Source organism: Rutidosis leptorrhynchoides, chromosome 11 (genome assembly GCF_046630445.1).
Source record: "Rutidosis leptorrhynchoides isolate AG116_Rl617_1_P2 chromosome 11, CSIRO_AGI_Rlap_v1, whole genome shotgun sequence".
Classification (NCBI taxonomy): Eukaryota; Viridiplantae; Streptophyta; class Magnoliopsida; order Asterales; family Asteraceae; genus Rutidosis; species Rutidosis leptorrhynchoides.
In genome coordinates, this window is record NC_092343.1 from 156208292 (window position 1) to 156222307 (window position 14016).

At 38.2% G+C, this 14016-nt stretch overlaps 2 protein-coding genes across 2 annotated transcripts; one reads left to right on the top strand and one right to left on the bottom strand.

Moving 5' to 3' along the window:
- Window positions 1-2477: 2477 nt before the first annotated feature.
- LOC139875106 (uncharacterized) lies at window positions 2478-4509 on the bottom strand. The gene is made up of 4 exons (XM_071862470.1): window positions 4072-4509; window positions 3362-3520; window positions 3161-3291; window positions 2478-3021 (listed from the first exon to the last, which is right to left on the bottom strand). Exons 1-4 carry the CDS (start codon window positions 4507-4509, stop codon window positions 2478-2480), a joined length of 1272 nt encoding a protein of 423 aa, XP_071718571.1.
- A 5130-nt stretch (window positions 4510-9639) lies between these two features.
- LOC139875107 (F-box/FBD/LRR-repeat protein At1g13570-like) lies at window positions 9640-10860 on the top strand. Its single transcript, XM_071862472.1, has 3 exons — window positions 9640-9648; window positions 10291-10455; window positions 10567-10860. The coding sequence occupies exons 1-3, from the start codon at window positions 9640-9642 to the stop codon at window positions 10858-10860; spliced, it is 468 nt and encodes a 155-aa protein (XP_071718573.1).
- Window positions 10861-14016: the final 3156 nt, after the last annotated feature.

Consider the following 14016-nt stretch of genomic DNA (forward strand, 5'->3'; position numbering starts at 1 on the left):
TGTTTACTACGCAAGGTTACTACTGCAACCTTGCGTCATGGTGATTCAAGCGCAAGGTATGTCTTGAGTCCTTGCGCGGTTGAGATTTTAACTGCGCATGGTCAATTATGCAACCTTGCGCGGTTGTTATTGATGCGCAAGGCTCTTCTTGCGTCCTTGCGACTATTAAATTTTGTATTTTATGACCAAATCTTTTTTAGGAACAGGAAAATTGTACGAAGAATAAAAGACCTCTTCATGGCTTCAAAACCCACTGAGATATAGAGTGCATGTCAATGGTGGATAAACAGTGACTCGTACTTTCAAGGCAAAAATAATGATGACGAGGAGCCTGTTAATGAGCCTGTCAATGAGCCTGTGCATGAGGATGTGGATAATGAGGAGCCTGTGCTTGATCGTTCTACCGACAAGATCGATTTACATCGCCTGTACTCGTCATTGGTGAAACGTTTGGAAACTCAAGAAAAATGAGTTGGCCGAGTGTAGGAAACAATTGTCCGAACAAGAAAAACGATTGTCAGTTCAGGAAAAACGGTTATCCGATCTCGAAGAACATCATGATGAGCAAGAGGATATTATTGATCGATCTCTTTCTGACAATGAGAGAAAAAAATCTGCTCCACGGGTTAGACGTGGTAAACGCGAAAGACGGCCAACTAATATCTTAAACTCCCCATTCACAACTCCGGGGTACAGAAAACCCGTTGAGAAGGTTAGTGTATTTCCCAAATATTTATAAACTGATAATTACCAGAATTTAGTTGGGTTAAATTTACGGTTTAATCTCCTAGGTGGACGCAAGGTTCTCCTTGCATCCTTGTGAGTTTGTTTTTGCTGAGCGCAAGGCCAACCTCGCGAGTTTGCGTGTCGTTGGTTAGTAGGCGCAAAGTTCTGTTTGAGTTCTTGCGCATTTATTTGTACGCAAGTTTCGTTTTGCGACCTTGCGTCTGGTTTAGTGGACGCAAGTATTGTCTTGCATCCTTGCGACCATTTTTCCTGACTTTCTTATTTATTGTATTTTCACAGTTGGATGATGTTGTTGAACAGAAACTAAAAAGGATAAAGGTGACCAAAGATCATGAAGTTCATCAGGAAAGTCAAGTGTTGAATCTAGATACCGAGGAACAAAACGATCCTTAGAAAATAGTTGAGGTGCCTGTGGAAACTCTACAACCACCACCACTTAATTCTAAGCGTGTAAGGTCTCAAAAGGAGTGGGTTAGTGACGAAGAAGTATGGGCGATGGTTGATAAGCTTGTGAATGATCAAGGAACTCTACAACCACCACCACCTAATGCTTGGAGAGGCGGGAGAAAGCATGTCGGCCCATCAAGAGATCAGAAGACTATGGTCGAGAATAAGCAAGAAACCCGATGCATGTTCATTTTTCAGAATGAACAGTTTATTTACATCAACGCCGAGTTTTGACTATTACAACATAGTACAAGACTCCCAGATTGGTGATTACTACGAGAACAAGGAGAGCGTAGAGTTTATGATAGAGAATGCACCGGTCTCGCCAATTCAGTGTGGTATTAATGGGAATTGCGGTGTTTGGGTGTGCATCCACATGGAGCGAGTTGCTTTTGGTTGGGATGAAATCCCAAACATTGGATATGCAAAAAAGACTGCACAAGATTACAAATTGAGAATGGTGAGAACGTTCTTCCGGGCACGGTTTGATACACTTGATCCGCCACCATCAACTAAACAACCCACAAGTAAATAGGTTGTTGATAAATACCTTTTGTATCTAAAACTGTATATTTGGTCTATTACATATTGTCTGTATAAGTAGGGTAGACAAACTGGACAGGAGCAAGAATGTCCTTGTGCCTTGCGTATTGTTTTTTGGCGGCGCAAGTTATTGTTTGCATCCTTGCGTGTTATTTGTGGGCGCAAGTATTATTTTTTGTAGGCGCAAGTTAATGTTTGCGTGCTTGTGTCCGATTTTATAGGCGCAAAGGCCTACTTGCGCCTTCCTTTGCCGAGACTCAAGGACTGTTTTGATTCCATGCGTTTGATGATTTAGAAGGCGCAAGATGCTTCTTGCGCCCTTGCGCGACTTCCTTATTATTGGTTTTTGGCAATATAAAATACACATAAAATCATATAAAATACATTAAATAATCCTAAATTGTGATTGCAAATAAAATACACATTAAATAACCCTAAATGAGTTTACAAAATCACACATAAAATCATTAATAATCCTAATCGCCCCCTAAATTGCACGTTGAATAAAACTGAGACTGATAAGCTTTAATCTTCGACTTTATCTTTACCCTTCGATTTTGAGGCCGATTGTTTAACTACCCTTTTTGAAGTAGATTCACTTGTTCGGTCAAAAGGTGCGCTGCACGTATTCCTACCATGACCTGGTTCTTTGCAATGAGTACATGTTCTTACTGTTTTGGAAGTTTCTTCACCTTGTGAAGGTTAACGATTTGTACTTTTTAGGCGTCTAGGTTTTCTTTTCACTGGATTGGGGGGGGGGTTACAATTTGTAAAACGCCGGGCCCCGGATCTGACCATTCTGACCAATGGGGTAAAGATAGGATATGTTCCACATACGTATTTATATAAGTTTCGGTCGTTAACCAACGTGATACATAACAAGTAACATCCTCTACTTCGAAGCGTCGTGCTGCTGCAATAACATGTCCGCATGGTATGCCCGATAATTGCCACTGGCCACATGAACACACTCTATCTTCTAGATTAACCATCCCATTTTTTCGTCCATCACGAACTTCTATTAGATTGTTTGTCGATGGGATTGCTTGAGACCTTCTAGATTTTTTCGTCCTTTTGGCTAGTTTACGTTCAGCATATGGAGTAACCATGGAAGTAAGACTAACTGATGTGTTGCGATGTTTGAAATACCAATCTTGTACTGAAGCACGGAAAAATTCCAATAACATGCAAACAGGTAGTTTTCGAGCATGTTTACTTAGTGCGTTGATAGACTCTACAATGTTGCTAGTAAGATATGAAAACCTAACATGTTCAGCTCTATTTCTGCAAAAATTTCTGGAAACCAATGTCTTGTAGATATTTGTAAGTCACTTTCAATCTTCTTTGAAATACACTAAGATGATCCTGAAAATCCGACGCACGGTAATCCTTAACCATTTTCCAATAGTGTCATTCGAAATACTTTAATTTGATGGATTTTTCCTTGACGTTCATGAACAAATGATGTGCGCAAAAACCATGAAACACTTCGGGAAAGACATTTGAAATACCATGTGCTATTGAAGGGGGCACGGTCAGATATAAAAGTAAGCTCTGACATACGATCACCCATACCACAAAGCATTAAATGATCTCTTAGGTTTCCAAAAAATCATGACCAAACCTCGTTTGTCTCGCCTTCACCAATTCCATATGCCAATGGCAAAATTCTATTATTACCATCCATTGCGACAGCGACTAAATTAGTCCCCAAATAACCTGACTTCAAATGCGCAACATCGACTATGATTATCGGACAACAACATTGAACAAATGATCGAACCTGTATGGTAGATTTACAAAACAAATAAAAAAATGAAAGATGCAAGGACGCAAAGGGGTTCTTGCGTATGGTTGCACACTATACACAAGTTCCCTTACGCCCTTGCGCATGGTTTGGAAGACGCATGGGGTACCTTGCGAATGGTCGCAACCTTTACGCAAAGGCGCAAGTGGTACCTTGCATATGTTTGCAACCTTTACGCTAGGGCGCAAGGCAAAACTTGCGTATGGTTGCAACGCATATGCAAGGGCGCAAGTTTTACCTTAGCGCCTAAACAGAAACACTAATATATGTGTTTTACCTTGCCATCTACAAAATGATAAATAAAAGCAATAATTATTTTAATACTTACAACTACGCCAAGAGAATAGTAACACATCAGAAATTTATTTTCCTTGTTAGTGATCACATTAGTTACGCTTCCTGGATTGTAGATCATGATGTTATATAGGTAAATTGGAAGCATTCGGAACGAGTCATCACTACTGCCAAGAAGCATTTTGTAATGTATGACATTTGGCCCTCCGTGCTTGATTGTAAGATATGCTCACACCAAACCGGTTGCCTATATCGTCGCGTATATCTTTCGGTTTATATTCTCGATTTGCAGATTTGAATGAATCCATAAGAATACTACCCAACACTTTTTTGCTTGCATGTTTATTGTTTCCCATAATTTGTGTGCGTGAACAAGTGTGTACGTTATGCAATTTTTTAACCATAAAGTTCTCAGTGTGTCTTATTTTGTAATCACTACATCTCCAATCGCAGTTTGGCAACACACATTTAGCTGTGTATTGAGATTTTTCTGACTTTACCGACTTGATTTGGAAGTTTTCTTCAAGGCATTTTCTAAACAGATTGTTTAAAATGTCATCCTTATTCAAAAACGTCTGACGAACACTAATTAAATCAGATACCTGATACGTGGTTGGTATTTGTGTGGTAAATTCAGGCTCTTCCTCTTGTTGACTCAAATGACGTGGCATATTCCAGAATAAATCTTGCTTTTCTTCTTCATCTTCATCTTCATCTTCTCCGTCTTTTGCGTCATCAGAATCACTAGATGCGACAACAGATTCAAACGGGTGGTCTGTTTTTTTTAATTTTACATATGTTCTCAACACCATGGTTAAAAAAATCAAACTCTTCTATGTTTGGAGGTGGTATTTCAGGTAGATCCTCGTCTAAATTGTTATTATAGACGTTTGGAGGTGGTTCTAGAAGGTGTGTTTCTGGGTTTTGTTGGTGATAGTGTGTATCTTGGTTTGGTTGTGGGCAGTGTATTTTTAGGTTTGGTTGTGGGTGGTGTGTTTCTGGGTTTGGTTGTAGCTCGTGTGTTTCTGGGTTTCGTTGAAGCTGGTGCGTTCGTACTCTCTCGACAATATAAATATCAATAGGGGCGTTTGCGATTGCGTATTGTATAAACTCATGAAAGTCTTCATAATCATCCGTAATATCAAAAACATGATTATCTACCAAATATCTCATTGAAACAGGTGCAATGAGTGGCATATTAAGCTTATTAAGAACATTTTTCAACAATATTCTTCGATTCATGGGTTTTTCGAGTGCAATTGGGAGTTTTAACTGAATTCAAAAACAATCTAGGGGAAAATATATGGGAATGTTGTTAATAAACTGGAAAGAACCCCCACAACATAGATGAACAACAAATTTATCATCATTACGACAATTCATTAACATTAAAATAATTGCAAAAATGCTTAAATGTGTACCTTTTGATGCCAATAATCTCTGAAATGAATTTGAAATAATGGAATATGAGAGTGTGTATGAACTCTTCCATGGCCATTCTTTTTTTACTGATATAATCTTATCCAAAAAAATCTAGGAAATCTGACGAAATCTTATCCAGAAAATCCAGTTCTGATCAGATAAGGTCGCAATGCCGCAAGGCGCAAGGTCTCAAACTTGCGCCTTGCGCGGGTCTAGTCGCAAGGTTTCTTGCGACTTGCACGGGCTGGCAATTATTTTATTTTTTTGGGCTCTGAGGCAAAAAAGGGTGAAAAAATGGGCAAAAAAGTGATAATCCCACAACAATTTTACGATTAGGTATTGATTTGATTGAATACAATATACCCATTTCCAAATAGTGCTTATACAAACATTAATTTATCTTTGCATATTTACTGTGAACGAAAAATAACTTTACTACACGCACATATATCAGTTTTAACAAACAAGAACATGTGGCACAGATACATTGTACCATACAGCATGCCAACAGTAGGATCTCAATATTTTCAGTAACCCATTAGGAGAAGTCGATGAAGTCAGCATCATGGATTAATTAATTTTAGGTTCCAACCACACAACAAACAATTAGTACGTATTGTCTTCTTTGTAGTCTTAAAAAACAGGAACACTGAGCGATGTGGTGTTTTGAACCCGTGGTAATATCTGCAGTAACAGCATGAGATTCAGATAAATATAAACTTACATTCAAATGGTTTTCAGGCACAACAGACCTCTCACAGTCTCGCGTTAATTTTAAAATCTGCAATATGAACAGCTCGAGTTTTGCCAACATTTATACTAGTTACTAGAATTGAGTTACATCGGGTTTAAGAATTCAGTCACATTTTTTAGCACGTCGGTATGTGGAAATCTTCTTTTCAGAAATTTTCATGGATTTCAATATCACCATCGGGTCTTTGCTTCATCCCAAAACTCTTATCTGAATTGCTGCTGTCATAACCCAGACTTTCTATTGCTGCTGCCCACTGCAATCAACGTATATTGCTTGATGTTGGTTCGAGCTCTTTTGCTGCAAATTCCACTTTCGTCAAATCATTAAAAAAAAAGAACGGAGAAGAAGATGGAGAAGGAAGTATCTTTGGGTTTACACAATGAAGACAAGAACGAAGAAAAGCCTACCCTGATTTTGATTGGGCGAAGCGGGAGAATATATTGCGACTGTGAGGTGCCCTCGTGTGAATGATTTTATAAAATTTGGCATGTCTTTAATAGGCATTTATCAAAAGTTCAAATTATTAGCGCTAATTTGAAGACATGAAAGTAGGCGAAAGAGATACATACCTTGCGATCTTTATAACTCAAGGATTATAACGAAGATTTGGTTTACGGAGAAGCAATCTAAAATTTGTTATGGTTCCTCAAGATGGTAACCAGGTTGGATCGTCGGGTGCGAATTTTATGAACTTCGAATATAGATGCCTTCCAAAACTTGGCTAACCGTGGTTTTTCCCCTCCTTCTTCCGATACTTTGCTTGGTGATTGATCTTCTTATGCTCTCTCCTTTAAGATCGAGAACTCTTCCGGAAAATATCGGTCGAGAGATTTTACATGGCAAGTTTAAAAAGGTCGAAGATTCGATGCTTGTTACGTTTTGTCATTTTTCCGTAAGGTCTACTGTTGGATGTTAGTTTGATGTTTTTTTTTATGTTTTTTGTTTCGATTCTCCTTCTGGGGTAGTTTGGTTTGCCTTAATGTAGATGAGACTCGGTATAGATAGTTAGTTTCTATGCTGCTTTTTAGGTACGAGCCTCATCAGGTCATCTTTTGTATATTTGGTTAAAGACGTTTTCTTTTAGAAAACGTTTTCGATTTTATAGAAGTTTTCGTTATTTTTGGCAAAAAAAGATCAATTTCCACAAACAAAATACTACTCGATAAAAATTGGTATTGTAATTCCTTATATGGCAACACACATTGTACTACCTTAAAGGCGTCGTCGTTGTTGATGTCAACATCATCGAGATACCAACCACTCACACTTAGTTAGTTTTCATTATGTTGTTTAAATTCTTAGATAGCGCAATGCTAAATGATAGGTTTACATCGGTTTAAGAAGTCTATCACACTTGAGCATCTTGGTACGTGGAAAGATCATCGACTTCAATTGAAAGAAAGACAAATTATTTACTTAATTAAATTATTAATTAATTAAAGTTTAACTAAAGAGTATTGAACTCCGTACTAATTTTAATTGAACAAGGACCTATTCTCCAAATAAAAAGTTTTGGTTAAAATTCGAGGTATGTTTTTTTTTTTTTTGAAAAGCATCAATATATTAGAATAAGTAAAAGAACAAGAACAAGAGGGAGCAGCCAAGTGATTTAGCAGCAGCCCATCTTGCACAGAATATCTCGATTAGTTACACATATCTCAACTAACATATACGAGCTAGGATGCTAAGATAGTATCCTACCTAAACAATATATGATTATATTACAAAAGCTTGTGGGTTGCTTAGCCAATTATGCCAATCTATATCAACATTTTTGCACCGTTTCGCGATCCAGTCAAAGCTTTTTATTTGGATTTCACATAGTGCAACCGGTGTAGTCCAACACTTGTTTTTAAATGTCTTTTGGTTCCGGTTCTTCCATATTAAATACGCACACGTCCACTCGACTCCTTGCCAAATCTTCGCACCTAATGGTGTCATCGGAATGCTTGAAGTACCACGAAAAGCTTCTCCAATACTCAAGTTTGTCACCCCATTAAATCCCCTCCAATTATAGACTTTTAACCAAATCTCGTATGCTTGTTTACAAAACAAAAGAGAGTGATCTACCGACTCCACATCGTCATCACAAATTGGACAACGAACGGAGTGTAGATCAACACCCCTTTTATCAAGTTCAGTTAGGATGGGGATTTTCCTTTTCCGAGCACGCCAAACAAACACCTCTACTTTTTTTGGGAGAAAGTTGTTTCTTAAAGTTTCGGTGGTGTTTGGACCTGGAGTGAACATCTTATCGCAAAGTAAATTCGACAGAGTGTTTGTTGAGAAGTTACCATTGGAGTTTAATAACCATCGCCACGAGTCACTTTTTTCCGGACATATAGCAGCCGAATCAAGTAGCATATTAAGATTATTCAGCTCGTCCAAAGACCTGCCATTCGGTTCCCGAAGCCATTCCCATGAACCTGCACATTTCGACCCATTACATGTAACCCTTTGCTGCACCGAAGCATCGCCATTTTTATCTAGCCTTGCTAATCTACCGAATCTGCTCTTCAAGCTAGAGTTACCTAGCCACACATCGTTCCAAAAAGACGTAGTTGCACTATCTCCAACCTGTCTAGAAAAAGAGTTCTGGAAAGAAATTCCAGAATCGTCAATGCTTCCTCCTGTTTTGATAATATTAGACCAAACCGTCGAACATGAGGATAAAAACCCACCCGAATCACAGCCGCCCGAAATCCCATATATGCTTTTGATGACCTTAACCCACAAGGAAGTGGATTCGGTTTTAAACCTCCACCACCACTTGCCGATTAACGCCATATTTTTACATTTTAATGATCCCAAATTCAACCCTCCTTTATTGTAATGAAGAAGGGTTTCATCCCATTTTACCCACGAAATTTTTGAGTGAGAATAATACAACGGAAGGCTATTTAGTACCGATTTCACAAGAGTCAACCGACCTCCAAATGACATCGTTCGTGCTTTCCAATCCGACAATCTCTTTTTAAATTTCTCAATGACCGGTTTCCAACTAGCCGCTTTATTCATTTTTGCACCAACTGGAAGCCCGAGGTAAGTAAACGGTAACGAGCCAATGCTACAGTTGAACAAATTTGCAGCATGTTCAACTTCGCTAGTACCAACACATAACCCGAACAAACTGCTCTTATTGTAGTTTACCTTTAACCCCGAAGTTAACTCGAAACATTTGAGGATTTTAATGAGATTACGAATATTACACTCACTCCAAGTCCCAAAAAAAATTGTGTCATCAGCGTATTGGAGGTGAGAGATTGGAATTCTATCATTACCTATTTCGACTCCCGAGAACAGATTATTATTTACCGCCATCTTTGTTAATACATTCAAACCTTCGGCCGCTAAAATGAAAAGGAAAGGTGATAGAGGGTCACCTTGTCTTACACCTCTTTTTAGTGAAAACTCACTGGTGGGGGAGCCATTAACCAATACTGAGATAGAAGCCGACTTGAGACATGCATGGATCCACTTCCTCCACTTTAAACCAAAACCCATGATTTCCATTATTTCTAATAGAAAATCCCAACTTAAACAGTCAAACGCTTTCTCGAAGTCAAATTTAAAAATTAAGCTTTTTATGCGTTTATGTTTCAAGTACTCTATTGTTTCATTCGCAATGTGTTGGGTATTTTGTTATCGACGGGTATTTTCTCCAGGTACGAGTTGAATTTTAAATTCTAGGGTTAAGGCTACTCAAGGGCCATATACTTTTTGTTTTGTCCCGATGTAATCCATATACCCAAAAAATACTATTATAGGCCATAAACTTTGAAAAAGTGTATCGATGTAAACAAAAGGTAACTTGTTACCAGAGGTCACCTTTTGTTTACATCGATACGGAAAATATGTGACCTACATCGATACACTTTTTGAAAGTATGTGAACTACATTAGTACTTTTTTTTTGTATAAAGCTTACATTGGAACAAAAAAAATTATACTTTTTTGAAAATCAACCTACAAAATCGATCAACCTTATTTATCAGGTCAACGGTTTACATTAACACATTCTTTTAAAGTTTATGGCCTATAATAGTATTTTTTTTTTGGTATATGGACTACATCGGGACAAAATAAAAAGTATATGGCCCTTGAATAGCCTTAACCCGAAATTCTAATATTTATATTTTGCTCTTCATCATTTTGCGTTTGAGCAAGTGAACTTTACCATTCAACTCTTGTGTATAGTTAGTTCTCATATATTATTTCGTATCATCTTCCAACCATATCTTCTTTGTTAACTTATAATCTTACTTTCACCCTCACAGTTTTCCATCGCGGAAAATATTCCCAAGTGGCTTCCACACCCAACTAATAGTTTAAAGCTTCTCTACTTACGAGACTTAAAATTTGGTGATTTGTACCAACTTCAAGGTGTTTTATGTATCCTTCGGAACTCACCTAACTTGAGACGACTTGATGTGTACAATCAGGTAAAGAGTGCTAAACGTTTCTCTTGTGTTTTTGTGTTGTGTGTGCATATATAGTAATTTAATGTGGGTTCCTTTTATACACAGTCAGTCTCACTTTTAATGTATTTCCAGGATCTTCCAAACGTGTATTTGGATGTGAAACCAACAATAGCTTATTTGGAAGCTTCTGACTGTTTGGACCAGACATTGAACTGCTTGAAAATTATAAATATAATGGATGTAGAAAGATCAAGATCCTTGTTGCTATTTATAAAGCTTTTACTTGAACATTCTCCTACTCTTGAAAAAATATCAATCCGACCACGTGCAACTATTGATGTTCAGGAAAGGTACAACTTCTCTAAGGATGTTATGCGGTTCCCACGAGGTTCCTCGAAAGCAGAGCTTCACTACTTGGATCCGTAACTACAATCCACTAATAACTTTAAGTTACTTTATAATTTAGTTGTATTCTGATTGTATGCATCATATATGTTATGGGTTTTCATTAACTCACAGAGTGGTACTATAAAACCGGTAACCCTCCTGGTATTTATTTATACTTTGTGAGCAGCTAGAATAAAAACTAGATCAAGTGTTCCTTACACAATAGTTGTGTAACAAGCATCTTTGGAAAAAGAAAATTCACAGATTGATTTGTCTGGATAAAATATACATATCACATCTATAGTGTAATGTTTGGATATTCTTGTTATTGTAACTATAGTGTTATAAGACCTTTACCAACCCTCCGTTAGTTTCCCCCTCGTCAGATGATGTGTTAAAAATTGACGAAAACTGACGGCCCCTAATGGAGCGTCAGTTAGTTTTGTATCCATCCGTCACCAAGTGGCACAAATGTGAAGGTGCGTTTGTTTTCTCCCAACCAATCAAAAATTTTCATTAATTATATTTTTATTATTAATTAATTTTTTCCCACCCATTCTCAATCTGATTTTACCACATCACTCTATCCAATATTTGAAAAAAAAACTGACATATGGGGTTAAAAAATGTCAGAAATTGACATTGCCAAATCAGATTGCACTTTTTGGCTTAAAAGTGCACAACTGACCGTGATATCACTACCAAGGGTTAGAAATGGTCCAAAAACAATTTTACGGTTGGGTATTGATTGATTGAATACAATATACCCATTTCCAAATAGTGCTTATACAAACATTAATTTATCTTTGCATATTTATTGTGAATGGAAAATACCTTTACTACACGCACATATATCAGTTTTAACAAACAAGAACATGTGGCACAGATACCTTGTCCCATAACAGCATGCCAATAGTAGGATCTCAATATTTGCACTAACCCATTAGGAGAAGTCGATGAAGTCAGCATCACGGATTAATTAATTTTAGGTTCCAACCACACAACAAACAATTAGTACGTATTGTCTTGTGTATAGTCTTAAAAAACAGGAACACTGAGCGATGTGGTGTTTAGAACCCGTGGTAATATCTGCAGTAACACCCAACTGGAATCATGATTCAGGTAAATCTAAACTTACATTCAAATGGTTTTAAGGCACAACGGATCTCTCCCAGTCTCGCGTTAGTTTTAAAATCTTCAATATCATCAGCTCGAGTTTTGCCAATATTTATAATTGTTGTAACAGCACCAGCATCATGAGCAGCTCTGTATAATTGCTCCAACTACATTTGTACCCGACAAGTCGGAAAGCGGACATTGTCATAACGGATGAACCAAGAACAAGGAAAGCATCACACCCTGCAGCAGCTTCCATAGCTACAATCGCTCTATCTTTTGGTACGTACATTATCACCAAAAAACACAACCTTCAAAAAGAGACACCTTAAGCCAATTAGTCAATTAGTGGTAGTAAAAACGGATTCCATGTATTAATACTAGTTACTAGAATTGAGTTACATCGGGTTCAAGAATTCAGTCACATTTTGAGCATGTCGGTATGTGGAAATCTCCTTCCCATAATATTTCATGGATTTCAATATCACCATCGGGTCTTTGCTTCATCCCAAAACTCTTATCTAAATTGCTGCTGTCATAACCCAGACTTTCTATTGCTGCTGCCAACTGCAGTCAACGTATACACCCTTATTAATTTGTAACGTCCATAATAGTTATTCTCATGCAGGCACTGTTGTAAAGCTCCCCAATTAATCCATTTTAAGAACAGGCCGATCCTAGTCTTGCGTTAATTGTCCACTCGTGCAATTCATGTACATTTCTCAATTAAACAAAAAAAAAACTATAAAAATACCAAAACATAGTAACGTTTGTGATCAAACCAAAATCGTAATGGGTGATGAGATTTCGGGTTTGAGTGCTTAATTTGGGAAAAGGAGTAAGTTGATTGTTTTAACTCCAATAATTGTGCGAACCCCGATTTGGAATCTGGATTTCAAGGGCGTAAAACAATCAAGTAGATTAACCTTATTCGATCGGAATCGAATAAGTTAATATCTTAATGTGGGTTAACTCGGATGGTGATCGGAGCACCGATCGGAATTAAGCTAACGACTGGAGTGACGTTATCGTAATTGATTTTGGCAGAGTAACGTTTATGCATCCAGTGTCTTTTTTAAATGAATGATTTCACTTGTGTATTTATAGATGTTGTGGAGGGAATGATGACGTGGCACATGTCCCTTTCATGGTTGTAACAAACTTTGTCAATCCCGAGGGGTGACGTAGCACCTGTCCCTTTCGTGGGGAATAACAGATTCTAAAGAACTTCCCTAAATTTGCAGGCTGACGTGGTACGCGACTTGCCCGCGTGCTTGTTCCGTGATCAAGTGGTCATTCTGGGACGAGGTGCCTACTCTGTGGTGACGCACTCTTGTTTCGGGACAACGTGCGTGTCCCGAGAGTGTCTTTATGTCGGTTTAGTAGACCGAGATGATGGTGTCGGTGAGTTGGTTCCGGTTATAGCATTACGATGTTCTCGGTCCAGCCGGGTAGGTTTCGCCTAGACACGTTCTAAGTGTTTCTTGACGGTCACGATTATGATGACTGGTCTTGCGATGCCTAGTTACGATTATCTTGATCAGTTGTAAGGTGCCGGTTACGTGTTTGTCATCCAGGTTCTTAGCCTTGCCATTTGTTCATCATGGAGGAGTATCCGGGAAGACGTCAGACGGATGACGAGAAAAGGAGTTGGCAACCCGGGACTCGTAGTGCCGGGTGTGATTTTTGCCCAGATGCTTGCCTATTTTGAGACGGATCATTATGCGTATCATCAAGTCCCCCAGTTTGGTAAGGTCAGCTGGGACAGTTGTGTTGCCAAACTTTAAATTATTGTGACCCGCTCACGTGATTTGACGTGCAATAAATGCGCGTTGCATGCTGTCTTAATCATAGTACTTCTCGTGTTCCAACTCACCTTTTTGAGTTGGATGGGTCCCACGCGGGACTTTTTCCTATAAAAAGGAGCGTTTCTCTTCATTTTATTCTTCCCACCTTCGAGAGTACTTGCTTTGTAAATTACAGAGAAGCGATTTTCTTGTCTTCTGTGGTTTGCATTTTCATCCTTTTTTCTTCAGTATGGGCCCATACCTAACATTCTTCATGATGTGTTACGTGCAC

What these genes read in the sequence shown, in the direction of transcription:
- LOC139875106 (XM_071862470.1), bottom strand. Translation starts at nt 4,509, where the DNA reads ATGCCACGTCATTTGAGTCAACAAGAGGAAGAGCCTGAATTTACCACA. An exon ending in ATATAGGCAACCGGTTTGGT is followed by an intron (nt 3,521 to 4,071) that starts GTGAGCATATCT and finishes TCTACCATACAG; the next exon opens with GTTCGATCATTTGTTCAATG. An exon ending in GAAAAATCCATCAAATTAAA is followed by an intron (nt 3,022 to 3,160) that starts GTATTTCGAATG and finishes AAATTTTTGCAG; the next exon opens with AAATAGAGCTGAACATGTTA.
- LOC139875107 (XM_071862472.1), top strand. An exon ending in GACTTGATGTGTACAATCAG is followed by an intron (nt 10,456 to 10,566) that starts GTAAAGAGTGCT and finishes ATGTATTTCCAG; the next exon opens with GATCTTCCAAACGTGTATTT.